At 37.6% G+C, this 27100-nt stretch overlaps 1 protein-coding gene across 1 annotated transcript in view; it reads left to right on the top strand.

Moving 5' to 3' along the window:
• USH2A (usherin) overlaps nt 1–27100 on the top strand; it is a 930744-nt gene that overhangs the window by 565002 nt on the left and 338642 nt on the right. The window contains exon 37 of the mRNA XM_052653949.1: nt 7428–7607. Within this exon, the coding sequence (XP_052509909.1) occupies nt 7428–7607 (180 nt within the window). The remainder of the gene's footprint in view (nt 1–7427; nt 7608–27100) is intronic.

Genomic DNA, 27100 nt, shown 5'->3' with positions numbered 1-27100 from the left:
GTTTCAGCTTCAGCATCATTCCCTCCAAAGAAATCCCAGGGTTGATCTCCTTCAGAATGGGCTAAATCCATCCATACTCTTCAGTTATTCTTTTTAAACCTTTAGAACAGCAGCTATTGCTAGTGACTTAAAACAATTGTATTTAAAATATTTAGAAGATTAATTGTGTAACATTAGCTTACTCTTGCCCATAAATTAAAAAAATAAATCAAAGCAGCAGCAGACAAAATTATCCTCACTATCTATAGAACTGTATTGCTCTTATATGAGCACAGACTTGGGGCAAATTATTGTGAAGCATCTTTTGGTGAATTGATGAAATATTCTGTGTATTTATTCCCTGAACTACAATTGTTATAATAGCAAAATGACCACTTTAAAGAGAAATCAAAGAAGTACAGCTTTTACTAGAGGACAACTAATTAAGCATCACATTAGAGTAATTATAATAATGGTAAAAGTATGATGCATTAACAGAGCACTGTCTTTCTCAGAGCCTAAGTGCTTCACAAGCTACTTATTTTTTTCTCTTTCAAAATGTTCTGTGGAGAAGAAAGCTGTGTAAGTAAAGATCTGTAAAAGTTTTGTATATTGGCAAAAACTTGAAGTCAGGAATAGGTCCTTTTACCTATATATTAACTTGAATTCTTTCAGATTTATATCAACGTAAGATCTATTAAAATGATGATGCTTGGAGCATGCATTTGCATCTTGGGTAGAATAATTTGAAATATCTTTACAAAGAAGAAATAAAAGTGACTTAAATATTAATATGTGCTATCTAGAGTGACCTAGAATTCTTAGCTCCCATTTAAGGGCATACTGGCCACATGGCCCTAATTTGCAATATGCCATTCAGGGTCTTTTACCTGGGGATTGGCAGAATTCTGTGATGGTGAGGTGAGGCTGAACAACACTAAAATTGAGACCCCCCCAATACAGGAAAAAATATTGCATTTTCTTTTTCCAGCCAGAAGTGGGAAAATTGGTCAATATCTTTTCTACCATAAGATGTAATTGGATTCAGAAAAAGGCTAACTTAAACACGACCAGGTCTGACATGTAAAATCCTCACAAGGTAACAAGAATCAGTTTGGTTTGTTCGCTGTCATTCCTCATTATGATCTTTGTCACGAGAATGGATTCATGTTGTGCCATTTTCTGTTCTTGTTACAATCTTTGTCACATGAATAAGATATCAGGATGTTAATGCCTGGCATACAGTCTTCTGTGTGTGATGATACTTACAAGACTACACTGACCTTTGCAATATTATGTATTCTGATTGGCTGTTCATTTCACCCCTTTTCCACAAGTTAATAAGGCTGTAAAAAGGAGAGAACTGAAATAGCCAGCCAGTCAAATTATAGAATATTGAAAAGGTCAGAGCAGTACAGCACAGAGGAAAAAAATTATGGAATATATGGTGCATTAAAATTCTTGTGACAATGATTATAACAAGAATGGGAAAGGATACCCATTTATGTTATTTCAATCTAGAGAGCCCCCTGAGATGCTACTCCCAGAACAGTCATCAATTACTCAGCTGTGACTCATACCTGTGAGAATATCTGTTTACACTGGTTTTTGCTTAAAAACTAATTGTACAGAAAAATATCCTACGATTCAGCAAATAAGAGCATGAAAAGTAAGATTTTAGCTTTAGAAATGGGCATCCAGGTTGTTAACATTTTAGTTGGTCTTCATATTCGAAGCTGAAGGAAAAGTTCCTGTCATGCGAAACCTGTGGCACATGTGAGATTTATTTTGATTGCTTCTTCATTTAACACTTTTTCCTTCAAAGTAAAATAGAAAAGTAGGACTGAAAGAATTAACCTTTTGGGAAATCCCTGAGAATGTAGAATAGTCTGAAACAACATCTAGGATTTTATTTTAGAATGTTGTGTGATCTATACCAAATATGTTTTCTCCTTGTGATTGAATGATACAGGCCAGTGTGCAAAGAATCTTTCCCTTTCTCTGCATCCTCAGTGGAGAAAGAAAGAGAGAGAACCTTCATTCAGAAATTCTTAAGTTATTGTTCTCAGGTGTGTGATATACATACTTTTACGTACTTCATGGTTTCAGTTACTATAAAATCAAGCAAACAGGCAAAATTGTATTATGATTAAAACCAGGAATACATAGATGCATTGTGTCCAACCCTTCACAACCCCATGAATGATAGTCCTCCAGGCTCATCTGTCCGTGGATTCTCCAGTCAAGGGTATTGGAGTGGGTTGCCGTGCCCTCCTCTAGGGGATCTTGCTGACCCAGGGATTGAACCCTCGTCTCTTCTGTTTCCTGCACTGGCAGGCGGGTTCTTTACCACTAGAGGCACATGGAAAGCTCATATACGTGCATGTATGTCCATAATTATGTATTCCCGATAGAATAACCTGTTATCATTTTTAAATGTCTCTTTATTGCTCGGAATGCTTTTTGTCTAACAGTCTGTTTTATATGATATTAGTATAGCCAGTTCTCTTATGGTTGTTGTTTGCATGCTATAGCTTTTCTTTTTCCTTTTTAAAATTTTTTATTCATTTAAAAAATTGTTTTTATTCATATTTTAAACTTTCTTATACCATGACTGTACTAGATTTTGTAGTCTATGAAGACAGTCTGGTTTGCAAGTTAACTTTACACTTTCTAAAGATGCATTGTTTAACTAATCAACATTTTGCAACCCAAAGCTAGAATCTAAATGCATCGTTCATAAGGATGCCAAATGCGACCTGATAATTTTTTCAAGCAAAGGAAATGAATTTGGGTCATTACATTAAGACCACCTTGAACATGGGTTAAATAATCCTAAAACCAGTAATTATGCATGCTGAAGAAGGATCACCATGTGATTCCCCATACGCTCTGGTGTTCTCCTTTAGTAGGTCTGGGTTAGAACTCAAGTGTGTGAAGTACTCCCAGGCTATTTTGACATGAGTGAGCTCTGGAACACAGGTATAGACAGTTTAGTGCAATCCCCAGTTAAAGCTGCAGTCCACGTGGTCACAAAGAGTCAGACATGACTTCATGACTGAACAACCGGTTAAAGCTCAATGGCACAGACCAGAGCTAGAGAAGGTAGATGAAGGGGACTCCAAGCTCACAGTGCCTGGAGGAGGAGTCTTGGGAGTTGTGGTTCCAGAACATCGAATCTTAACCCGACCAGCACCATCCATTTATACTCACAAATCAGGTCAGCGCTGAGGCCGACCGGACAGGAGTGGTCACCTGTGATAGGAAACGCTTATCACTGTAGCATTTTCTAGCTTGATTCTTGAGGCTGAACCAATAGGGCTGTATTTTCCAGCCCACTGAAAACAAAGTTCATGCAGTGAAAAGTGGTAAAGCACAACCCCTTTAAAAGGATCAGAGGACCTACATTTTTAAGATTTTTCCCTTAAAAGCTAAGAACCCAAATTGGCAAAGTTTATTGGAAGAAAGAGCAGGGAGAATAAGGTGGAGAAGAGCTGAAATCTCTGGGTCCTGTATTGGTTTTGAATCTGGAGATTTTTGAGCTTCAGTGAGGGTTGAAATTCCGTTGTTTGCTCCAGGTCTCTGAATTGAGCTTTATGTTAGTGGAGGTGAAAGAACATTCAATTCACTCAGCTGCATGATTCCTGGAGATGTACAAGTTCTTTTTTGAGCTGAACGAAATGGTTATGTAATTGCATACTTCTCATAATTATTGAGTAATTATATACTTCTTATAATTACTGAGTAATCATTGTTCTATAACTGGGACTTAATGTTACAACTAATTGTATAATTACCATGTATTAATGTTATCCGGGAAACTTAGAATAAAGTGGTACTTAATATATTTCCCCCTGCCATGCCATTTTCAAAGCTGGCAATATTTTTCATTTTACAGCTAGAAATTTGCTTCAAAGACAAACAAAATACAAGGGGGGAAAAAAAAACCCTTACCAGTGTTATCATCATAGATGTTAACTCATTGAGCTTACAGTTACACCATGCTTGAAATGTGTAAAACTGTATTCTCTTGGCTTATTTTTATAATTTTCATTGTTGTCTTGCAATTTGACATCTTATACCACTTTCAAGGAAATAGAGCATTTTCCTGGGTTTCCTAGGATAAGCTGACCTTTTTGAAATTTTAGATCTCAGCATGTGACGTTAGCAGCAATTGTTTCAGCTGTAACTGAATATGTTTTTAAGGAACAGGACATTATGGGAACTTGAGAAGATCTTTAGATGTGAACAATGAACATTTTCTTAGATCATGATTAGAAGGGATTCATGTTAATCTAAAACAAGTTTCTTGAGTGCAAGAACTGTGTCTTACCCATTCGAGGCAAACAGTTATCAGCACCTACTCAGGTCTACTCCCTGCATGCAGTTGGAGCTCCATAATCAAGTTGACCAGTTGTCAAAATTCTATGAAAGCTAGTGAAGCCTAATTTGGAAATGTCTTTTCAGTGCATTAGGAGCTTATCAACAGCTACTTCGTAAGTTTCATAACTTCTTCACCTATCTAGCTGTGTTGTCTATTCCCATTTTGGGAACTTAAAATCATCCTTAAACTGGGACTATGTCTTTATCACGTTTTACCAAAAAGGAATAGAAATTATTAGTCCCTTGTTTTAGCCCATAAGTACCATTTATTTTCTTTGGAACAAACTATTCCTTTGGATATGCCAATTTCAAGTTCAGGGTAATAAATTCTTGCATGAACTAGGGATTTCTTATGCTCATGGAAAACACTTAACCTACCTGTAGACTTCACAGCAATAAAATTTTCATCTAAGTTCTCCATCCCAAAGTTATTATAAGTACCTTTTTAAAATTTGGCATATTTTTAAAGTCTTGACCTACCTTACGCATATTTCTTAAGAAGGCTTGTAACTAGATATGAGTTCTTCTTTTCATCATTTGATCTCATTAATTTTAGAGTTTGAAATGCAACCTGATGAAACAATGGCACAATGGAAGTAAATGAGATTAGCATTGTTTTATTAACTGAAAAACCTTAGATTTTTGAATAATAATACATGATTGGGTGGAGGTGGGGAGAATGTAGTAGGTAGGTACTAGAGAAAGTAAAATACAGGGTCAGTAATTCTCAATCACTCCATAGTTCTAAATATTTTTCAGAAATGTATCTGTTGCATGGATATAACAACAGATGTATCCTTTCTGCTGTAATGCATTAGTATATTATCAAAAGTTACTTTGTAGGTTTCATAACTTCTTCAGGTACATAGATCTGTTGTTTGTTTCCATTTTGGGAACTTAAAACCATTCTTAAACTGTGACAATGTCTCTATCTTGTTTTACTAAAAATGAATAGAAATTATTGCAACAGAAACAGTAACATTTCTAGCTGCTGCTGCTGAGCATCTCATTTAATGGTCATGATAATATGGCAAACAAAGGAATGTTATTATTCCCAGTTCACAGAAGAAAAATGAGGTTCAGAAATATTAAGTAACTTACAGGTAATTCCCTGGCAGTCCAGATATTAAGACTCAGTGCTTTTTGCTGTTGTGGACCCAGGTTCAGTCCTTAGTTATGAAACTAAGATCCCACAGCTACCCAGTGTGGTGGTAAAAAAATAAATAAAATTAAGTAACTTACAAAGAGCACACTAATCAAGAATGAAAAGGACAAGTTCAAATGCAGAAACTCTCTAATCACCAAATTTATGTACTTTCCATTGCACTATACTGAGAGTGAGGGAAGTTGCTCAGTCATGTCTGACTCTTCACGACCCCATGGACTGTAGCCCACCAGACTCTGTCCATGGGATTCTTGAGACAAAAATACTGGAGCAGGATGCCATTTCCTTCTCTTGCACTATACTAAACTATGTAAAAATATAATATTTTTGTAAATATTGCAACTGTTAACTTTTGTCTGCTGTACAATACAAGATCACTTTTCATATGTCACCATCTTTACTTTTTAAAACATTTAAACAGTAAAGATTATATCAGTATCCAGAGCTTGCAAATATGCTTTCACCTTGAAGCCAGCATCAGTGTTCTTTTATTTGTTTGCTTATATTTGTAGAATGTATATGGGAAAAATTAAAGGTAAAAAGTGTTCTGGCAAAGGAGGGTGGCTATTTGAAGTAAATTTTACTATTTCTAACTATTTTTTTTCAGTCTTTTAAGAGTAAATATAACTAAAGTTTATTAAATTAGGTGATATCTTAAAAAATTTCCTCATGGAAACTTTTCATGAAAGCATCTAACATAGCAAGTGAAATAAATGTTATAATATGCTGTTCAGTTGTAGCCTTATTTTTTAAGTCTAATTTCTAACTCTTCTTAACCTTGAATGTAACCCAGTTGCAGAGAAGATAGAGATAAAACCCTGTTATCAGACAAAAGTATTTTCCTGTATTCTAATCTAGAGATTTGGAGAAGGCCATGGCACCCCACTCCAGTACTCTTGCCTGGAAAATCCCATGGACGGAGGAGCCTGGTAGGCTGCAGCCCATGAGGTTGTGAAGAGTCAGACAGGACTGAGTAACTTCACTTTCACTTTCCACTTTCATGCATTGGAGCAGGAAATGGCAACCCACTCCAGTGTTCTTGCCTGGAGAATTCCAAGGATGGGGAAGCCTGGTGGGTTGCCGTCTATGGGGTCGCACAGAGTTGGACACAACTGAAGCAACTTAGCAATCTAGAGATCTGGTTTCCCTGAAGTTTTGGAAGGAGGGTAGTGGTGGGACCCAGTGATGTACTTTCACGGTGATTCTTATATACAGAGAGGCAGCCTCTGCATTTTCCTATAGAGGTAAAAAAAAAAAAAAGATAGTCTGATCAAAGTGGACACATATTACTTCCCATCCCTAGTTACTTTTCAGAATATTGTCACCAATTTTGTTTTGAAGAGGTATTAGATAGAAAGTAGTCAACTAACCTTACATGCAAAATGAACAGAAAATAAACCAATTGGTACTGGTACCAAATGAGACATATAACACATATCTGAGTATACTATTTATATCCAGAACCATTCCATTTAGGGAAACAGAGTGTGATTTCCTTCCAGTCTGTACATTAAAGAAAATTCAAGAACTTAAAAGAAAACACCTCAAACAATTGTAAATAATCCATTAACTGATCAATTTATATATCTGTATAGTATTTATACTTATAACCATGATATTTGTGATTAGGCTTCATACAGTCTTAAAAATGTCAGTCAAGTTATTCAAATCTCTACACTGAATAAATTGGATATTAATAAACATTAATTCAGGTAACACTTTGTTCAGAAAATAATAAATTTATGTATGTTGATAGCAGCACATGAAATGCCCCTCTGGGTACTGATACAGAGAGCTGTACTTAACACTCTATATTTAGAACCCAAGAAAATACTCAAATAATAGAAGGAAAGAATCCTTAATTATACACTAATTTAAATACTTTTCTTTTTATAATCAGCAGGTGATAACTACACTCTTCTGAATGGCACACGAATCATGCACAGTGGTGAAGAGACCAGCCTTTGGGTGCTCATCAATGGATTGGTTCCTTTTACGAACTACACAGTACAAGTGAATGCTTCCAATAGCCAAGGCAGCTTGATGAGTGATGCTGTAATGATTTCAATGCCTCCAGGGGGTAAGTCTGTGAGCAATGTTGGTATCTGAATGTATACAAATGCTCTACAACTGTCTCCATTGAATGTCTGTTTATTGTTAGAATTAATTTTTTCAGAACTTAGAGTCTCAGTTGTATTTCTGGTGATTCTTGTTCTTACTTTGTTTTATTGAGACCCTTATATTAGTATTATTTTATTGAGATCATTTTCATCTAGCACTGTGTGTATGCACACACACATGTGTCTGTATGTATGTGTATGTACACACACATATGTCTCTTGCTTTATGCATAGTGATAGGGAAATTCTTTTTTGTCTGAAATTTCAATTAGATTCCAAAATTATATTTTAAATTTGTACTTTGTTTTTCTCATACAAGTGGTTTTCATTCCTGTTTTTTTTGGAAAACAAGTTTAGATGTATATATAAACCTTTCATTTGACCAAAAAAGAAAAAAGCAGAGGAGGGTAATAAAATAGGAAAACTCTATTCGCACCACTGGAAAAGCAGCCTTAAATTCCATGTCCTAATGGTTAGAGTTCAGTATCATTTTCACAGGAGAAATGTGACTCAGTCTGGCCATTTCTAACTATTTCTCTGATAAAGATTGACTTAACTTATTCAGAACTATTATGATCTAGATTCAACTCTACTCTTGTTTTAACTGTTTATAGGAACTAATTACTAAGAATACAACTCTGCCTTAGATTGTTATGTACATTACTTGTACAGAAAGTACACTTCAGAAATAAGCATGATTCTTGGTTGAGTGTTTAGAAACATGTATTTTTTTAATACCAAAGGAAAAGGACCCTAGGACACCCAGTGTCTGCTCATAGCCCAGCTTCAGGAACCAGTGTGTCCTGTACTAAAGGATGATGTCCTTATCTCCTTAAGAATGATCTGCAAGTCTGGATAGATCCCTCTGCAGTTGTAAAGAGTGTAAGAGCAGCAAAGGTCTCATCAAGGGAAAGTAAGAGTTAATCTACAGTTTGTATGGAACTTTTCTGCCAAGGAAAAATTCATTACCTCTATGTCATAAAAATTACTCACTATTATGTGCCTTTTATGACTTTATAAGAATTAATGAGTAGATATTTACCAAAACGCTTGAAACTTTAAATAGCAGAAGCCGCATTGTTTAAGAAAAGAATGCTGGAAAGAGACCTTTGGGGCAGATCAACTCAGTTGCCTATTTTATGAACAGATAATTTTATGAAGAGAGAATTGAATTTAGGTAGGTGCCTGTTTAAGAACTGAGATCAAAACAAAACAAACCTTGGGTATTCCTATCTTCATTTTTTGCTCTAACCCAATGTGCTAGAAGGGATTTTAAAATTGTGATGACTCTATACCCTAGTATATAATACCTTTTATTCATATTTATAGATATTAAAGAGCGATTAGTGCTTTAATGGAGATTTTCCAGTGGTATAGTAACATCTTAACAGAATATGTGAAATATTTGAGTTGCATATTCATTTTCTGGCTTTTACACTGATTTAAATAGTTTGTAATTTACAGAAATTTACATTGCATTCATAAAAGTGCATGTGTGCTAAGTTGCTTCAGTTGTGCCCAAGTCTTTGAGACCCTTTGGTGTGTGAGCCACTGGGCTTCTCTGTCCATGGGATTCTCCAGGCAAGAATACTGGAGTGGGTTGCCATGCACTCCTCCAGGGGGATCTTCCCATCCCAGGGATCAAACTTGCGTCTTTTATGTCTCCTGCATTGGCAGGAGGGTTCTTTACCACTAGCGCCACCTGGGAAGCCCAGGGTAAATTTAATTCATTGTTCATATGTTTAGGAATGTATAATCTAATGATTTATAATATATGTGTGATTCAGTTAAACAGCAAGCTGCCATTGTTAACTCAATATATACACTGTGTGACTGTATCTGTCAATGGGTTAGTAGAAGAGTTAATATTATACAAACAGAAGGAAACTAAATATTGCTTTATGGTGGTACAGTTGGACTGAAGTCAACTGCTGAATCTTATCTTCATTTCCACTCAGTGGATGCATATCCATGTCATTATCATAATGCTCTGGAAGCCAGCATACAATCATTCACTTCGTGTACTTGGAAATCCAGAATTGGGGAGGTGGCCCTTCACCAAAAGAGGAAGCAAAGTGTCTTCAGAGACAGACAGTGATTTCCTCAAGTTTATTAGAGCCATTAGCACATACTTCTCTTTATCATTAGATTGTTGTTGATTACAATTAGGAAACTTATAGCTTTGACATTATCTTTTTTATGACCTTGTGGCAGTTTAAAGGTGATACCTCATTGATTAAATAGGTTTTAGTTCATGCTTCCTTTTACTTAATGATCTGAAAACATATTATCCTGATTTACACATAAAAATCATGCTGAAAAGCATGTGGCATTCACTAGAATATGTGTGTTTAAGTAGAATTAAATTAGTACTGAGAGTTATTAAAGAAATCTTCCATGCCTTTGTCCAGTGAACTGTGTTTCATACCGAAATGAATAATAAATGAACTGATATATAGAAACGAACCAACTTATAGGCATAGAAGATTCTATATGCTATTTACTTTTCCATTATATTTGGATTATTTTCATTATTGCCATTCCCTTGATTTTCACATTAATCTCTTTTATGGTGATGTTGAATTCCTACTATCTCTCAATGCTGAATTATGTAAGATCTGTGGCCATAGCACCCTTAGCTGTTTTCTTCCCAGTGTAGTTGAAAAACAAGAATAGAAAGTTTGGGCAAAGCAGAAATGCTAATTTTTTTTTTTCTTTATCAAATGTGGCTCTGAAAACCTCCTTTACCTCCTCGATTTGGCTAAGTCCTACTCATTTTTAGGGTTTCAACCCGGAAGTCAGTCCATCAAGAAGTCATCTTTTACCAAGCAAGGCTGAGATAGGGCCCTTTTGTGTCCTCGAGTTCAATCGCATAATACTGAAACTGCTTGTCTCATCTGTCACAATTGCTGGTGATAAGAGCCTACACAGCAGGGACTGTTTCTTACTCACATTTTTATCTTTAATGCTTAGACCAAACCTGACACTTGGTAGGTGCATAATGAATAATTGGTGGGTGAATGAATAAATAAATAAGTCAGTCAGGATAGCTTAATTACCAATTTTAAGTTGTAAGCTTATCATTGCTCAGGCCCACTCAGACTTCCTCTTCTACCTGGGCAATCCTTTATTGTAGCCAGCTGTGGAAAAGGTGACCTCCTCTGTGTATGCTTGTCCAGTGCAGAGATGCTGCGGCCAGGCAGATGCAATTGGGGGCCCAAACTGTAAGGAGAGCAAGAGTATTAGAAGTGAGAAATCGTCTCAAATTGTACTAACTCATGACTCTGGGTCCTTCCCTATTGTTTACTTAGGTAAACAGAGAGTAACAGACACTGGTTTACATAGGAACTTGGGAGAGGTAAGGGACCAGAGCATAAAGAATTTACCCTGGTACATCATCTTTTAGGTATTGGTTATGAAACATCTTTCTATTTTGTTTGATAAGAAATATGATTAATGTGCAGTTTTATGTCTGCCGATTATACCTCAACAGGTCTGGGGGAATATGTCCAACAGTATATAACTTTGAGCCCTTGTTAGTCCTTTCAGATCTTCCTTGTTTCATTAATTGTGCTGTTTAATAAAATTAGTCTTATTTTTTTTAAAAAACTCTTAATTTGACCACAGAAAATAGAAATACGATGAAACAATATGATAAACACAAGATATTTTGAAGATTGAAATTAACACAAATGAGATCATGAGACTAATAACTCAGCATATAGATGGACAGCAGCAAATCCCAAACAGCATACACTTTTTGTTTAAAAATTCACTTCAAATATTACTTGGTCAACTGAAGAGTTTGATGTTTTGCCTTTTTCTTCAACTATGCAGCATACCCTTACCTACTTGTGTGTACTCAGACTTTTGTATTTCTACAATTACTATATTTTTAAACTGTTTGTAATAACATAATGCTCATATTTATCACTAAGATACTCTTAGAAATGAGAAATATCTTTAATCCAAGCTCTTGAATAGCATTACAATGTAGGTTCAAGAGTTCTAGGAAAAGAATTAAAAAAAATAAAAACAGACTTCAAATGTTAATCCATAAATATGAAACTTTCTTCTGACCTTTACCCCTTCAAGGTCTGGAGTTACTAATGGGGTTAGGATTTCAACTCTTAATGGGGCTCAGTGCATTAGTGTTTTGTATGCATGGAATTCAGCATTCAGTTTAATAAGTGGTTGACATTGGTGATGTCCCTTAATTTGCTTAAATCTAATTGGCTCTTTTATCAGTCAAACCTGTATGGATTGGCAATTGATCAGGAAGGGTCAGCCATGACTCTGCATGTAGTTAAACGATGGAACCACCAGTTAAAATCACAGTTGCATGATAATAAGCCAAGGAAGAACAAATGAGCTTAGAGGAAGGCAAAGAAGCTTAGAAGTTTTGCAGGATCTTCAAGTTCAGAACAAAGGCATTATAGAGTATATAAATTTTAAATACACTGCATTTTGCCTCCAGACTTAAACCTTTTTTTCCAGATGAACTGAAATCTTGTCTGAAACTGTCTTTGTTACATCAAAGAACTACTCAGAAAGCTAAAAGAGACAGAAGAAGCATAAAAGGGCATAGTTTAAAATGATTAGTGACAAATTCCATACTGACGGGCTGGAAACAGATTTTTTTATGAAAGTTTTATATTTTTTCCAAAAGAAACAATTTTATTCTATTTATCTTTTTCTGAACTGCTTTATTGTAACAGTGAAAGGAACTTGGAGCAACCTTAGTTTGTGAACTTAATCCTGCTTTCTCTGACAGTAAATAATCTGTCATTAAAATTGATGAAAATTATAATCTACAAACTTCATAAAAATACTAGGCTGGAGGAATGTATTCCTTTTCCAAAGATGTGATATTAGAAAAGCAAATGCTAAAAAATGCAAATTGGTTGTGAGTGGTTTTTTAGAGTTTATTTTAGTTTTTCCCTCCTCATCTTGCCCCCGCATAATCTAAAACATCCTTGAGAGAAAAGGATTGAAATCTACTTGGAATTAACACTTAAGCACATTGTAAAAGCATAGACTTTGGAATCCTACCAACTTCAATTTGATTCCCTTTTTTTTATTCATAGACTGAATGTCTAGAAGTGAATCCACAGACCTCTCTGAACTTCGGTTTGTTCATCTGTTAAACTGGCAGATTGATGATAACCACTTGATTGGGTAGCCTTTCCCTTCTCCAGGGAATCTTCCCAACCCAGGGATCAAACCCAGGTCTTCCACATTGCAGGTGGATTCTTTACCAGCTGAGCCACAAGGGAAGTCCAAGAATACTGGAGTGAGTAGCCTATCCCTTCTCTAGTTGATCTTCCTGACCCAGAAAACTAACCTGGACCTCCTGCATTGCAGGCAGATTCTTCACTGTGCTGGTAGCTGAGACAGTAAAGCATCTGCCTGCAATGCGGGAGACCCGGGTTCCATCCCTGGGTTGGGAAGATGCCCTGAAGAAGGAAATGGCAACCCACTCTAGTACTGTTGCCTGGAAAATTCCATGGACGGAGGGGCCTGGTAGGCTGTTGTCCATGGGGTTGCGAAGAGTTGGACATGACTGAGCAACTTCACCTTCTTTCTTTCTTTTCCTTTATCAACTGAGCTATCAGGGAAGCCAGAGGATTGAGCAACACAGTTTATCTCACATGCTTAGCACAGTGTCTGTCTTCATAAATATTTGGTACTTACTATTTTCTTTATCTTCTGACTGAGATTCTTCTTTGGCCTCTTGCAATATTGTGATTAAAATAAGAAATGTATACATGATCTTGGTCCCTGTTTCTGGCAGGAGCTCTAGAAACCTTTGGAATTTCCTAAGCAGAGCTATAAAAGGTGTCTTTTATTATGTTAATGAAATGACTTTTAGAAAGTACCCAAGGATGGGGGTGGAGGGGGACAGGTTACTGAAGGAGCCAAACAGGTGATCAGAAGGTTGAAACTCTGATCCCACCCACCCCTGACCTCCTAGGAGGGGAGAGGGACTTGAGGTTGAGTTCAGTTCCAAATGGCCAATGATTTCATCATTCGAGTCTCTGTAATGAAGCCTCCATAAAACCCCAAAAGGATAGAGTTCCAGGTTGGTGAACACATGGATATTGTGGAAAGCGGGGAGTTCAGCATGGCATCGATGCTCTAGCCACTCCTTACATACCTTGCCCCATCTATCTCTTCCGTCTGGCTATTCCAAGTTGTATCCTTTGTAAGAAACCAGTAATCTGGTGAGTAAACGGGTTTCCAGAATTCTGTGAGCCACTGTAGCAAATTAACAGAAACTGTAAAGGGGACGGTGGTGATGCCAAAGCTCATCTTCCTGAACACCAGTACTGGATCAAATCTCAGAGACAGAGTTTTGGGTGAAGTAGAAAAGCTCAGGCTTATTGCTTTGACAGGCAAAAAGGGTCACAATGCCTCAAAAAAAAAAAAAAACCAAAACAAAACTGTATGTCCCCCTCTTCTCCTACCCCAGAAAAGATGGTGAGAAGTTTTAAAATAATTGTTCAAAGAGGGCGTGATCAGCTCATGGATGTTTTTCTGACAGGTTGGTGGTGAAGTAAGTAGGAGTCAGCATCATCAAACTTTAGGCCTAACTGGTCTGGGGTCTGCATGCTTGTGGGCAGTACACCAGCATTAATCACTAACTTCTTTCACTGTGAATGGGTTTCAGTATCTGCAGATTAGCTCAATGATATTATTGTGTATATCCCTCGAGGGAGACCTAGGACCTTGCCCCAAGACTGCTCTTGACTAATTGTCTCTCCCTGGTCTCACATTCCCTCCCTTCCCTGATTAACAACTGCTTGAATATGTCCGCTGAAACTCAGGGAAGGTAATGGAGGTTGTATGATGGCTGTTTCCTATCATAGAAGAAATGGAGGATACAGAAAGGCTTTGTGCCCAGGAGCCCATGGGGCTTTGCTTGGTATCACCTGGAGCTGCTAATTTATAGCCAGTCGGTCTGATGTACAGGGGAAGACAATGGCAGCCCTCTCCAGTACTCTTGCCTGGAGAATCCCATGGGTGGAGGAGCCTGGTAGGCTACAGTCCATGGGGTCACAAAGAGTTGGACATGACTGAGCGGCTTCACTTTCACTTTTCATTTTCATGCATTGGGGAAGGAAATGGCAACCCACTCCAGTATTCTTACATGGAGAATCCCAGGGACAGAGGAGCCTGGTGGGCTGCCATCTATGGGGTTGCACAGTGTCGGACATGACTGAAGCGACTTAGCAGCAGCAGCAGTCTAAAGTACAGGTAACAACCTTGACTTGCCACTGGCATCTTGACTTGAAGGGGATCATTGGAACCTCCAGTTTGTACCAAGCCATTGGAAACTTCCATTAGGTCAGAAGCACGGGTGACAACCTAGACTTGTGAATGGCATCAGAGGTGGCAGGGAGGGTGGCTGGAAATGAGCGGTCTTATGGAATCTGAGGCTTTCTCCAGGTCAGTAGTGTCAGAATTAGTTAATTGCAGGATTCTCAGCTAGTGTCCAGAGCTTGGTTTAGTGGCACGGAGGAACCACCTGCAACAAATACTTTGGATTTGGGTGTGCAAAACCTTTTACCTCTGAAGACTAGACAGTGCCCTGGAGAGAGGGCAAGTGAGGATCAGGGTCTTTTACACATGCTAGAGAAACTAGGGTAATTTTGCCCTGCTCTTTTCTATCCCTTCCTACTTTAGCCCTCAGAGTGACATAAGTGACATAAATATGGCCAGGCCAGTAGCCCTGCTCTGGGGCAGTTTTGATGTGAATTGGATGATGAGACAGGAAGGATGAGAAGTGGTTTTCCTTTTGAAATACCTTAAATAACTCCCTCTATGACCTCTAGATCATAATTTTCAAATGATTTTTACATCAAACTCTCATTGGTTATCTTGGGATTTCAACAGGCATAAAAGTAGCACATTTTTTTCTTGATGGATTTCTCTTCAGTATTCATGATCAGCCACTTATTATACATAATTTTTGGATTATTTTTTCATTTCCATTATATGTACATTTTTACTCATAAATAAATGCTTTTATAACTTCATTAATGCTAGCCAAGAGAGAAGAATTTGAATGTTTTTGGTGATTTTTTTAAACCTTTTCCAAATTTGCCTTAACTATATCTTTTTTAAAAAGTGAAATCTTGGAATTGAAAGTTTATTTCATTTTCCACTAAATAGGAAAGCACAATAATTATTCAGACAATACACTTTTGAATAACCAAGTAAAATTTTGCTCTTTAAAATGTAATACATAATTTTTGCCCAATATTATCACCGAAAGAATACCGTTGCTCACTGATTTCTCACAGATCAAACTGCTGAGTTAATTTTCTTTTAGATTTTATTTAATTTTTTAAAGATGTCGATCTTATTTATGTAGTTATTTTATTAGCTGTACTGTTTTTACTGCTGCGTGGGATTTTCTCTGGTTGCAGTGAGCAGGGGCTACTCTCTGGGTTGTGGTGTTCAGGCTTCTCATTGTGGTGGCCTCTCTTGTTGCGGAGCATGGGCTCTAAGTCACGTGGGCTTCTGTAGCCTGGGCATGTGGGCTCATAGCAGTGGCTCCCAGGCTCTAGAGCACAGACTCAGTAGTGCCGTCCATGGGCTTAGCTGCTCTGTGGCAGGTGGGATCTTCCCAGATCAGGGATTGAACCCATGTCTCCTGTATTGGTAGGCAGATGCTTTACCACTGAGCTACTAAGGAAGACCTCTTTTAAATTTTAAAAGACTGAGCTTTTCTTTTAGTTATGTATTACTGCGTACTCAAGCCACCTCAAAACTTAGCAATTTAATACAGACACTCTATTATTTCTCATGCTCGGAGGGGTTGTTAGGTTGGGAAGATACAGCTAAGTCTAGGGGTGGCCACAAAACTTAGCCTTTGGACTAGACTATCCATCTTGGGGTGTGTGTGTGTGTGTGTGTATGTTCAGTCATGTCCATCTTTTTTCAACCCTATAGACTATATAGCCCACCAGGCTCCTCTGTTCATGGGATTTCCCAGGCAAGAATATCAGAGTGGGTTGCTATTTACTACTCCAGGGGATCTTGCTGACCCAGGGATACACTGTGCCACCTGGGTAGTCCCCATCTTGGTATGTTACAGGGTAAATGAAAATTTTTTATTAACATTGCAAGTCAGTTGAGTGTAGGTAGATCAAAAGAGTACCTATTAATACTGTACACAGAAGGAAAGGAAATGATTTACAGGAAGCAGAATGATGACCTGCCCTAGAAGCAGCTTGCTCTCTTAAAAGTTTTTGGACAGTGCTAGCACATCCTTCTCTTAGGTTAATGTCACAACAGCTTTGCCTGTAAACAAAAGAAAGGAAAAATATAACATTGATTACAGACCTTCAGTTGATTAGGAAGTGAGCCTGAGACTTGTGGTATGAATTGTTCAGTGAACTTACTTTTCTCCTTCAGTTTCTAAGGGAAAGAACTGAATTTCCTTTTTTTTTTTGTCATCTCATTCAAAAACCACCTAAGAGAAGTGGGTTGTAGGTAGCATGGTGGACCAACCATAGGGCGAGTGATATCATTTTTATGACAGGTTGCCTAAGGGAATTAAGAACAATTAGAAGCTCAAACAGCAGAGATAGGTTTTAAAAAAAAGTGGTGCAGATTCAAACTTCATTTTATCATACACTTTTCTGTAGCTGTAGCAATGAGAGGGCTTCTTTGGTAGCTCAGCTGGTAAAGAAACTGCCTGCAATGCAGGAGACAGGGTTCGATTCCTGGGTTGGGAAGATCCCCTGGAGAAGGGATTGGCTACCTACTCCAGTATGTTTGGGCTTCCCTGTTGGCTCGGATGGTAAAGAATCTGCCTGTAATGCGGGAGACCTGGGCTCGATCCCTGGGTTGGGAAGATCCCGTGAGGAGTGTATGGCAACCCGCTCCAGTATACTTGCCTGGAAAATCCCCAAGGACAGAAGAGGCTATAGTCCATGGGGTCGCAAAGAGTTGGACATTACTAAGCACAGCAGGGCAATGAGAACTATAAAATATTGCTAAGTCTTCTCAAATCAGTTCAGTACAGTGTCAAAATGCTATGCTAATAATCCCACCAAATGTAAAAGTTTTCTTGCAGTGTGCAAATATCATCTTGTATTTTCCATTTTTCATCTTCTCTGAAGCCACTTTGAATTATTTGCAAGATGTAAGTTGAAACTTCAAGGTGCAAGTGGCCATGAGATACTTAAAAATGGAAAGAATGCACAGGATTCAAAATTTTTTAAAAAGTAAGCCATAGATTAGGAATTGAAATAAACCAAAGGCTCAAATGGTATATTACCCTATTCAGAGGTTAGGAGCAAAGATGAGTTTAGCTGCCTTTTAAGATGTAGAAGTCACAATGAAGATATAGGATTGTGGGAAATTACATTCTTTACAAGAGTATTCTACTGTATAAACACACTGTCTTTACCTTCATATTAAAAGCTACATGATTTACATTACATCCAGTTCATATGAATCTTTAGAATAGCTGTACAGAATGTTTTACTCCTGTGTATGTCTTCCAAATGTGCTACTCTTTTTTCCCCTGGAAAAATCAACTCGTTCAGAGTAGTAAGGTAGACAAATTCAATGAAGTATTTAAATTCATAATAAGTAGCATACTTTTGGAAACACAGACCAGGGCCATTTAGTTGAACCTGTGCTTTCTCCCAAGTATGAGAATAAAACCAAAGCATTTGTAACTATCTTGAACAGCTCTCAAATCCTTTTATGAAAAACCTACCTTTACCTTCTTAGAATTGATAGTTTATTTACCCTGCTGTGTGTGTGTGTGTGTGTGTTTGTAAAATTACATAAGCCAAAGAGAAGGATACTTTTCCATTTTATAATTTGTGGGATTTTTCTCACTTTCCGTATTCACCATCTTGACAATGAACTTCCTGCTTATAAAAACTCCTTAGAAAGGGACTAACTTCTGAGCCAGGGAGAAGATGGAGGGAACTTTGAAGTGTGCTTACTGTGGACTCAGCAAGCCTCCAGCAAAGGGCTGCCAGCCTCCCACATTTGCATACTCTCATGTGGTTAGTATAGAAATACACAAGCCCCAAAACACAATTAAGTGCAATCTTTAGAACATCCTGGGGCAAGAGAGAGACACACACACACACAAAATTAATCACACTTCTACTTTACCAGAGGAGAGGGATGGGAAATATTATCCCTTTACGTTCCATTGATATTGAAAAATCCTATTTTTGAAAAGAATAAGTACAATTCTCCTTTCTGTTTTTTTATCTTGGAATAAAGGTTTATCTATAACTTTAAGGTTAAAAAAAATCATGTCTGTCTGACTGGCTCTGCAGTTTGAAAGCAACTTGAAGTTTTATTTGAATTCTTATAGTGCCCTGAAGAAATTTTTGCTTTATTTTTAAAAAATAATATCTTATTCTTTTTCCTTTGTTATCATAGACAGACTCTGTGTCTGTCTTGCATAAAATGCTATGAGCATTTACCTGTCTGCATAAATACTTTTACAAAAGTAAAATAAGTCCTTTATGTACCTTAGTCACTGAAGGGTTGTATTTCCAATTTTTTCCATTAAGAACTTCAAGAAGATCCCTACTGTAGCTCTATAAAGATATATAGATCATCCTGAGTCTAAAGGTTCTATGAAAAGTTAATGGAGGGACTTCCCTGGTGGTCCAGTAGATAAGAATCTGCCTGTCAATGGAGGAGACGCAGGTTCAGTCCTTGGTCCGGAAAGATCCCACATGCTATGGAGCAGCTAAACCCCATGTGCTACAACTACAGAGCCCACATGCCTAGAGCCCATGCTCTGCAACAAGAGAGGCCACCACAACGAGATGATCGTGCCCCAGACCTAAAAAGTAGCCCCCCCTTGCTGCTACTAGAGAAAGCCCAAGCAGTAACAAAAACCCATCGCAACCACAAATAAATAAATAATTTTAAAAAAAACTTAATGGAGAATACATTGTGATAACAGTGGGCAAATAGCCACTATGATATTCATGATTATGAATTAACTGGGCTAAATGAAAGCAGATATATGATGGTGTACAGTGCATCCCCACCTTGGGTTGCTGGAATGCATGCCCAAATTTGAAAAAAACTGAGCTAGATCATCTTTAAAATACCTTCAGATAGAACCTAGGACATAATCTTATCTATGACTCTCTGCTACACTCTCACTGGGGCACAGAATTATTGAGTGGAAATAAGTGGAAGGGGCCTGTACACTCAATGTGTTTTTGACCCTAGAAACTCCAAAGCCAGGAGGCTTTCCAATGGATGGGAGCTGGCTTGTTGCTGGCAGTCTCCCCGAGTGGGGCAGGAAGAGATACCACAGATGAGCGGTCCCAGATGCTCAGTTGACTTGTGGCACAAAACAACAGGTGTGGTGTTTTGTGAGCTGAGGTGCATTACGCGGCTCTCCTGTGCAGACGCTGTGGCTGAATGTCCTTGGCTCTTCAGTGCCTTCATAGAACATCTGCTGGAAGGAAGCCTGTGTAACGACAGCCTGAGTCTCCTTCATCTGGGGGATTTTCTTTGATGAGCATCTAGTGTGAACCATGAACTTCCAGATGTGCAAGCTGGATTTAGAAAAGGCAGAGGAACCAGAGGTTAAATTGCCAGCATCTGTTGGATCATAGAAAAAGCAAGAGAGTTCCAGAAAAACACCTACTTCTGCTTTATTGACAACAACAAAGCCTTTGGCTGTGTGGATCACAACAAACTGTGGAAAATCCTTAAAAAGACGGGAATACCAGACCACCTACCTGCCTCCAGAGAATTCTGTATGCAGGTCAAGAAGCAACAGTTAGAACTGGACATGGAATGACAGACTGGTTCCAAATTGTGAAAGGAGTACATCAAGGCTGTATATTGTCACTCTGCTTACTTAACTTATATGCAGAGTACATCATTTGAAATGTCAGACTGGATGAAGCTCAAGCTGAAATCAAAATTTCTGAGAGAAATATCAATAACCTCAGATATGCAGATGACACCACCCTTATGGCAGAAAGTGAAGAAGAACTAAGGAGCCTCTTGATGAAAGTGAAAGAGGAGAGTGAAAAAGTTGGCTTAAAACTCAACATCCAGAAAACTGAGATCATGGCATCTGGTCCTATCACTTCATGACAAATAGATGGGGAAACAATGGAAACAGTGACAGACTATGTTTTCTTGGGCTCCAAAATCACTGCAGATGGTGACTGCAGCCATGAAATTAAAAGATGCTTACTCCTTGGAAGAAAAGCTATGACCACCCTAGACAGCATATTAAAAAGCAGAGATATTGCTTTGCCAAGAAAGGTTTGTCTAGTCAAAGCTATGGTTTTTCCATTGGTCATGTATGGATGTGAAAGTTGGACTATAAAGAAATCTAAGCACCGAAGAATTGATGCTTTTGAACTGTGGTGTGGAGAAGACTCTTGGGAGTCTCTTGGACTGCAAGGAGATCAAACCAGTCAATCCTAAAGGAAATCAATCCCAAATATTCTTTGAAAGGACTGATGCTGAAGCTGAAACTGGATTACTTTGGCCACCTGATGTGAAGAACTGACTCATTGGGAAACACCCTGATTTTGGGAAAGATTGAAGGTGTGAGAAGGGGATGACAGAGGATGAGATGTCTGGATGGCATCACCGACTCAATGGACGTGAATTTGAGTAAATTCCCTGAGTTGTTGATGGACAGGGAAACCTGGCTTGCTGCAGTCCATGGGTTGCAAAGAATCAGACACGACTGAGCAACTGAACTGAGTGGCTACACCTCCTCTGTGGGATTTTTAAATGTTTCCTCAAGTCAGTGACATCCTTATCTCAGAAGCCACAGTTTTCTGGCTATTGAGAACTTATACTTAAAAGATTTTTCCTTCCAAGAGTTCACAAATAACAGCTCCACAAAGTTGGCTGAAGTTGTTTCCCATGTGACTAGAGAACAATTAAAATCGTGTCACCTTTTATTTGATAAAAATCATTTTTTTGCTGTAGGGACTACTCAGATAACACTTTATAGATGCAGGTGTTGTTTTACATCTATTAACTCATTTATTTCTCAAAAACTGTATAAGGAAAGGACTACTGTTATCCCTATTTACACATTAGGAAGTTGAGGAAAAGAAATGGTCTTGTAACTAGTTTTGTAGTGTCAGAGAACTAGTAAATAAATGGCAGGGAACATATTCAAACCTGGAGACTGGCTACAGAAACCTGATTCTGAGCCACTGCATTCTTGTTCATTTGAAACATCTTCCACTGACACTCTTATCCTCTCTTGGTTGAGGTAGTACAGACTCCCAGACTCTAGTAGTCAACAGGAATCTGAAGATATGGCTTGGTCTACACTGATGCCAAATACAATTTCAGCAGTCTCATTTGGTTGAAATATCAGGTATTCAAAACCTGTTGCCAATAAACTAAAGAGTTATTCTCAGCTTCGAGACACACACTCTTAAAGTTTATAGTCTAACGAGAAAATCCAGTTAAAACAGATATGTTTATAGCCTTACAATGAAGCACTCAGCAGAAGCAATATTATAAAGGTGACCAGGTAGAGAGCTTTCTTTCTCAGTGTGTGGGTATAAACACTTACATTCCCATCAAGTATTTTGGCCAAATTCTCTCATATGCCCCCATGAATTTATAGCTAACATAAACTCTAGTTAGCAGAAGAGAATGTTAAAGTAACCTCGTATTAATCTATTTAGGAGAAAAGACTCACTTAAATTTTCTGAAAAACAAAACTTTTTCAGTTTTTAGCTTTCAAGTGACGAGTTATAATGTATACTTCTTTCTCTGGTTTATAATAGAAAATTTAATTTTTCATATTTAAATTGCTGTTGCAAAGACTTTTGTGCAGAACTTGTGCAGATACATCTACCCCAAACATTAATGTGGAAAAGTGGTATCATTATTGTTAATTACTAAGTGGTCCTCTCTTTGGGCCCATATTAAAGTTGAATTTCTTGTATTGATGCCCTTTATATATCAAGGGAAAGGAACAGACGTGATCTTCTTATTATACAGAACTTGCATTCTTGTAAAGAGAGTCTTAACTTATCTAATAATGTAAATATGTTAATTTTATCAACAGCATGAGCATTTAGGGGACTCATTCCACGGCATGGCCACAGGAAGGACCTTGTGAGTCTTCTTGGCCATCAGAAAGGAGCCACACTATCCTCATGAAAGTCTGAGGTTGAAGGTATATCCACAAGAAAAGACTTGAATCTCATTCACATTTGACTTTCTCATTAAGGAAGCATGTGTCTTAAACTACGCATTTGTTAAGCACACCGACTGCAGGCCTGTCAAACTATATGACTTTGAACTTTACCACCGCCCACCTACCCCAGTGTTTTCATTTATTGATCATGTGACCCCCAGAAAACTTATCTCTTCCTTAGGCCTCCGTTTGCTCATCTAAGAAGGAGTTTTGTCATCATGTAACTGTCCTCAGGGGATTTTGGTTACGGGAGAAAGGATGTGTGTGTGCGCGCGCCCTGGGAAGATCAGCTGGTATAGACTATTTGTTAAAAGAATGGAAATTGTCATACATAAAGAGCACAAAATACATAGAAACTATTACTAATTGGGTTGAAAATTAAACCAGCCCCAAACATTGAAATGTTGATTTTCCTTGATGATTCCAACCATTGCCTCTGAAGGCTGCATGGAAGGAAACAGCAGACTGGTTGTGGTATATTAAATTATAAGTGAGGACTAATTTGAGGATCAAAGATGCTCCCTGGGAGATATCACTCTACTGGTAGGAGAGGCATTAGCTGTCTCCCTCTGTCTCATGTATTTGTACTCTGTGTCTTGGAAATATCCTTCCCCACAGTTTTGGAATCTTGATGTTTAATTTAACACAAAGGTCTTTGAGACACACAGTGGGGGGTTGTTACGGGTATTTCTGGCATTGAAGAAATTGAAATGTACATGTTTTTTCTCCTGTATCAAAGACAGACAAGAATCTAAACTGACATTTTATATCAAATGAATTATGAACTGTGTACTTTGTACCTAAGGGAACAACAACTAAATTAGAGTTTAAGATTAAAAAGACAGACAAAAATAGGCTTTTACTAAAACATACAGTAATTTCTGCTGTTCTCTCTGATGGTGATATGGCCGAACACAGTCCTTATAGTAGAACCACTGAATGGATGCAAGCTCTTCTGAAATCTCCAAGATTTAAATATATGGGAGAAATTTTCTCAGAATGGCTTAACTTTAGGACCAGTGAAACATTATGGATGATCTGATCTTAATTTTTACCTTTTTGTCAATCTTTCTTGCTTAGAAAAAAAAAAATAATATTTGCCAAATTTTACCTCCTGAGAAAATATGGGATTAGATGTTACTTGAGGAACACATAAACTATACACAGGATAAGAATGGTATGACAAAAGTTCCATATTCTATATGTCTACTGTTTCTATGTAACTCCTACATACATAAATGGGCTTCCCTGGTGGCTCAGATGGTAAAGAAAATGTCTGCAATGCAGAAGACCTGGGTTTGTTCCCTTGGTTAGGAAAATGCCCTGAAGAAGGAAATGGCAACCCACTCCAGTATTCCTGCCTGGAGAATCCTATGGACAGAGGAGCCCGGCAGGCTACAGTCCATGGGGTCACGGACACGAGTCGGACACGACTGAGGGATTAACACACACACACGTGTATACAGGCGCTCAAGTAAATTACCCTCATGATTAAGATCATGGATTTTAAAATCAAGCAGAATGAGCTAAAATTAAGAAATTAAGTTATACAATCATACATATTTTGCCTCTTTCTTTTCTTTCCATAAAGTGGAAGAAATGGTAGTAAGTACCTCAGGAGTTTGACATGGAGGAAATTATGTATGATAAATGAATGCAAAGAACGTAGCACGGTGCTGGTCACATAATAATTGTGTATTATTTGCAAAGGTATAGCCTCCCAACATATACGACAAGATTGGATAGCAACAGACTAACATCTTGCTTTTTAATGGCTACTGATTTCTGAAGTACAGGAAGCATTTGGATTAAATTTTTAAGATGAAGATCCTGTCATGTTTATGTAATATACTTGATAATCATTTTTGAAATTACTAATTGAAGATTCTTGGGAATTGGGGGTGATCTATGCTTTCTTCTTCCCGGCAAAGCTATGTTTTGATTACCATGCTAATCTTCAAAAGGAGGTATTGTAATTTGTGCTACATACACATTAAAGTAAGGTTATTAATATTGATACATGTATTTTCTACTTCTGAATTTCCCAGGTACATAAACCTAAAACTGACAAAATTCCTTGGTATTAATTCCATATACTTCTGATACGAGTGCTACACAATTAGTACTTGTGTGGCAAAATTGGACTTCCCTGGTGGCTCAGACAGTAAAGAATCTGCCTGCAATGCCGGAGACCTGGGTTTGATCCCTAGGTTGGGAAGATTCCCCCGGTGGAAGGCATGGCAACCCACTCCAGTATTCTTGCCTGGAGAATCCCAATGGACAGAGGAATCTGGCTGGCTAAAGTCCATGGGGTCACAAAGAGTTGGATATGGCTGAGCAACTAAGGATAGCACAGCACAGTGGCTAAATTACTTGAAACAAAGAACTCACTAATAGTCTGATTACAGATTTTTTTTTTGGTCAAATGAGCATCATTCTATTATTTCAAATTCTGGGTTCTAATTCTACTATTTAAGGGCTGAAATCTGTTCTTCGACCTTTTAAAGCATTTTTTATTCCTCTGATGACTATTGTTTTATTTTCACTAGTAGAGAACGATAAATTAATGACTTATTCAGGCAAGGGATACCAATATATAATCTGAGTGTCTTAAGGCTAGATATGATTATTACTTGAGTAATTAATCAACATGAATATTAAATCCAATTTCATTGTTAAGATGACTTTTATAACCAATCCTCTCTGGTTCTTTGATCATTAAATGACTAAAATTTTGTCAGTTAATCAAAGATTCCTTTATTTCTTGCTTCTTGATTCTGTCCCACAAGAACAAGTAGGTTCAGTAGTACCATAAGAAAGAGTCTGATTCTTAAATATAGTAGTTTAACTACCTAAGTTTTTTCTTTGTTTCTTCTACACTGGTTCTTAGACACTCAATAAAGGAACGTTTGGTGCACTTTTTCTAAAGAGAGTGGCTTTGACCTAGATTGAATTTACTCATTGCTAAATTGCTTATTAACCTTGCTAAGTGTACCTAATTTAAGTTTATAAAGGGGAACTTTTTAAAAGAGTTATTTAAAATAAAGTGAGTAATATTTTAACTAAAGGTAGACTTAGTCCACTAATATTTCTGTGTGTACTTTACATTATTTTTCCATTTGAAGATATATTCTACATTAACGGGCTCAAATAATCAGATTCTCAAGGAAAAAGGACTTAATCTATGCTGTCTGGAAACTAATTTGGGTGAATATCATGGTATTCAAAATAATAGAAAGACTAGGAAATACTATTAGGAATACTAAGATGAACTCAAATGTCAAAAGCAAAGGTTTAAATAGAGTGTCTGAATCTAGGATATCTCTGCAAGGGAAAAGAAATGCTCTGGTGGTAGCTTAAGAAGTAACCAAAAAAAAAAAAAATTCTTCTGGACATTATGACCACCAACTTTAGGGCCCCTAATTAGTCTTACAAAGTGACAGTTCCACTCCTACCAGAACAAATACTGTGTCTAATGAAATTCAAAATCTATATTTTTCTCTGAATGAACTACAGCATTCCCAGCTTTGGAGTATTTCAAAATTAGCAGAGGATAACTTCTGTCTGTTTCCTGGTTCACAGATTCACTGAAACTGTCTTGCAGAGTAATTTTAGGCCACTCTTATGTCTTAAGCATAAAGGGAAACGAAGGTAGAAGTATGTTGCTTTGGTCCTGTGGATGCTAATGTGAAGCGGAATCTTCCATTTCTCAAAATGGTCAAGAGCAATTAGTATTCAGTGGAGTCTTTTTATTCTGGTGCCCTTGCCTCACCCCTGCCACCCCTTTCTGTATTATTCTTATTATAAACTGTAGTTGGGAATATTCCTGCTTCCTTTCCATTCTAATTAAAGCATTCTTAGTGAACATGAGGTTAGTTTTTTATTTCATAAAGAACCATAACTAGAGCCAGGGTGAGATCTGCCAGTGGGTTTTGTATTACTTTTGACAAATATTTGCACCAATTTTGATTGAGGTAGTCTTACACCGATGAAATGTTCTGGTGGGGTTTTAGGTTTCTCTCAGAAATGTAGGTCCACAAGAGTCGGTGAGAGACCAAAAGTAAATGTTATATCATCTTTGGGTTTTATTCAACAAAGTACTCCATTATTTCACCCCTGGGTTGAGAAGTAATTGATACAATTTTTAACAAAATTTTTATTTTATGCACATGCTTTTTAGTCAAGGCTTTTGTCCTAAATACTTCTCTATAACCCCAGTGACAACCTTGAGAAAATGTCATCATTTCT

Source organism: Budorcas taxicolor, chromosome 16 (genome assembly GCF_023091745.1).
Source record: "Budorcas taxicolor isolate Tak-1 chromosome 16, Takin1.1, whole genome shotgun sequence".
NCBI lineage: Eukaryota > Metazoa > Chordata > Mammalia > Artiodactyla > Bovidae > Budorcas > Budorcas taxicolor.
This window is presented reverse-complemented; position numbering and strand designations above follow the sequence as displayed.